Source organism: Octopus bimaculoides, chromosome 14 (genome assembly GCF_001194135.2).
Source record: "Octopus bimaculoides isolate UCB-OBI-ISO-001 chromosome 14, ASM119413v2, whole genome shotgun sequence".
Lineage (NCBI taxonomy): Eukaryota > Metazoa > Mollusca > Cephalopoda > Octopoda > Octopodidae > Octopus > Octopus bimaculoides.
Window position 1 is genome coordinate 12,567,039 of NC_068994.1, and position 3,694 is coordinate 12,570,732.

At 39.1% G+C, this 3,694-nt stretch overlaps 1 protein-coding gene across 1 annotated transcript in view; it reads left to right on the forward strand.

The window, feature by feature from the left end:
* Window positions 1-3,680, forward strand: part of LOC106868931 (uncharacterized) — a 13,770-nt gene extending 10,090 nt beyond the window's left edge. Inside the window, exons 5-6 of the mRNA XM_014914400.2 lie at window positions 629-718; window positions 3,032-3,680. Coding sequence (XP_014769886.1) covers window positions 629-718; window positions 3,032-3,235 — 294 coding nt within the window. The 3' untranslated portion in view covers window positions 3,236-3,680. The remainder of the gene's footprint in view (window positions 1-628; window positions 719-3,031) is intronic.
* Window positions 3,681-3,694: the final 14 nt, after the last annotated feature.

Here is a 3,694-nt window from a genome sequence, read left to right on the forward strand (position 1 = left end):
ATATATATATATATATATATATATATATATACATATATATATAATGTACCGAAGTGTAACTTGAAAAGTTCGCCTCTTTCATGGATATATAGGGATGAACAAACGTCTATGTACTGTTGCTGAATACATGGAGTTAATTTTGCCTTTCATCCTTTCAGGGTTGATAGAATAAGTACCAGTTGAATATCAGGGCTGATGTAACCCTCCCCCAGAATTGCTGGCCTTGTGTCAAAATCTGAAACCATTATCATCATCATCATCATCATCATTATTATTATTATTAAGACAGTAAGCTGGCAGAATCATTAGCACATTGAATGAAATGTTTTGTGTGGCATTTCTTATCTTTTTACATTCTGAGTTCAGATTCTGCCAAGGTCAAGATTCTTGTCCATCTTTTCAGAGACCATAAAATTAAGAGGCAATTCAGCACTGGGGTCAAAGTAATTGACTTACCCTTTCCTCTAAAATTGCCGGCCCTGTGGCAAAATTTGAAACAGGTATTGTGTCATTGTCATCATCGCCATCCTCATCATCATCACCATCACCATCACCATTACCATCATCATCATCATCATTATTATTATTATTATTATTATTATTATTATCGTTATTAACTCTGTTTCAGAAAGTCCCTGTGCACTATCTGGAAAATACTAAATACACAGAAGAGCAACTGCTGGAACACCTGCTTGCACAAAATGATACGAGTATCTATGTAAGAACTATTTCTTCTTCTTCTTCTTTTGCTTCTACTACTACTACTACTACTACTACTACTACTACTACTACTACTACTGCTACAGCTGCTAATAACACCAACAACAATCCTTTCAACTACAGGCGCGAGACCTGAAATTCGGTGGAAGGAGATTAATCAATTACATTGACCCCCTCCCAGTGCTTAATGGGTACTTATTTCATTAACCCCAAAAGGAGAAAAAAAAAAAAACAAAATTGACTGCGGTAGAACTTGAACTCAGAATGTAAAGACAGATGAAATGATGCTAGACATTTTTGCCCAGTGTGCTAACGATTCTGCCGGCTCACCACCTTGTTAATGATAACAGTAGTAGTAGTAGTAGTAGTGTCAGAGATCATGAAGAAAAAAATGCTTTCTAATTGATGTATCAATACTAACATCGAGGCGCAATGGCTCAGTGGTTAGGGCAGCAGACTCGCGGTCAGTCATAGGATCGCGGTTTCGATTCCCAGACCGGGCGTTATGAGTGTTTATTGAGCGAAAACACATAAAAGCTCCACGAGGCTCCAGCAGGGGATGGTGGCGAACCCTGCTGTACTCTTTCACCACAACTTTCTCTCACTCTTTCTTCCTGTTTCTGTTGTACCTGTATTTCAAAGGGCCAGCCTTGTCACAATGTGTCACGTTGAATATCCCCGAGAACTACGTTAAGGGTACATGTGTCTGTGGAGTGCTCAGCCACTTGCACGTTAATTTCACGGAAATGACTACTATTCCCTTCAAACTTTGTTTTTCGGACCTAGACATCAATGTTTTGAAACTGATCCATTACATTCCAGACAGATTCAGTGCTGAGACGCTGATGCAGAAATAACATTGTAGCAAATATTCTGTCCGATAACATAAATTCGGTTGTGCCTTAACCAGTTAAGCATGTCCCTTGTTGGCTGACAATATGTGCATCTCTGATCATGAACAGAAGTAGTTGGGGAGTATCATAGCCATGTGCTGAGAGGGATTCTTTTAGGTCTGAATAAATGTTACATAATCAAAATTTGAAGGAAATACTAGTCATTTTCCATGTTCTCTAGGGGTAAGCAAATAGTAAATAACAGTTGCTATACAAGGACAAAAATCATGTTAGTTTTATCAAATCTATCAAGTTGTTGCACCCAGTTCTACATGTTTTGTTGTTGTTGTTGTTGCTCACACATATTCAAAAGCAGAAAACCAACAGATGGTTTGTTGGGGAATGTAATAGGAGATGTAAACAACATCATTACTTGTAGCCCTTAATTTATGAAGGAATGCAAATGTAAGCAAACACAGACATACACACAGTCATGCATACTCATACATACACCACACATGCTTTACCTACCTACAGACATACCTACATACAAACATATTTGTGTGTGTGTGTGTGTGTGTGTGTGTGTGTGTGTGTGTGTGTGTGTGTGTGTGTGTATCAGTTGTAAAAACCATGCCAAAAGAGACAGTGGAACTTGATGCAGTCCTCTGGCTTACCAGCTTCTGTCAAAACCATCCAATCCACACCAACTTAGAAGACAGACATACATAGGCGCAGGAGTGGCTGTGTGGTAAGTAGCTTGCTTACCAACCACATGGTTCCGGGTTCAGTCCCACTGCGTGTCACCTTGGGCAAGTGTCTTCTACTATAGCCTCGGGCCGACCAAAGCCTTGTGAGTGGATTTGGAAGACGGAAACTGAAAGAAGCCTGTCGTATATATGTATATATATGTATGTATATGTGTGTGTGTTTGTGTGTCTGTGTTTGTCCCTCCAACATTGCTTGACAACCGATGCTGGTGTGTTAATGTCCTCGTCACTTAGCGGCTTGGCAAAAGAGACTGATAGAATAAGTACTAGGCTTACAAAGAATAAGTCCGAGGGTCGATTTGCTCAACTAAAGGCGGTGCTCCAGCATGGCCGCAGTCAAATGACTGAAACAAATAAATGAGTAAAAAGAGTAAAGAGTATATATACTTGTGCAGTCAAATGATACACATATATATACTTGTGCAGACACACGCAAATACACACACTCTCTCTCTCACACACACATGCACACATACACACATGCACGCACACGTACAACACAGAAGTTTTTTTTTCAGTTTCCATCAACCAAATTCACTCACAAGACTTTGATCAGTCCAGAGCTATAGTAGAAGACACTTGCCTGAGGTATCATGCAACAGGACTGAACCCAAAACCATACAGTTTGGGAAACAACACTTCTTATCCACACAACGATGTGTGTGCTAATAATTATTCATCTGAGGCTTTCTTTTTTTTTTTTTTCAGGTAAACCACTTCATTACTCACTGGTTCGTGCATTATCAATATAAGCGACTTTACGAGACAACCATACAGCTTCAAAAGGTCCAATCGCTGAAATCGATTAGCGAACAAGCTATCTGGGATGACTCTATCATCAGGCAGTCCCATATCATCTTTGACTACAAGTTCTCCGAATTCAGCAATGTGTTCAGTGACTGTGTCAAATGAGGAAGAAAGCAAATATTGATACATGCATTATACACAAACAACATAGCAGATCATAAAAGTCACGTATATATAACACGCACATAGACCATATATATGTATGTGTATATATATGTATGTGTATGTAAATATATATATGTATAAGAGACCAAAGTGTATGGACGCCGCTATATTTTTATATATAAAAAATACAAAAATGGGACAAAAACGCAAAACATCCAGACAGACAATACAAAGAAAACAAGGAGGGGTCTTTCGGAGTTTTCTTTCCTCAGTCGAGTTCCAGATTATCTTTGCAATTTCAGCTAGTTATACTCGAAATTGCTCCAATTCGGCCAGCTCCAAGGAATCTAGTGCTCTTGGCTTAGTTTTTCCTTGGAGCAATTTCGAATATAACCAGCCGAAATTGCATAGATAATCTTGAACTCGACTGAGGAAAGAAAACTCCGAAAGACCCCTCCT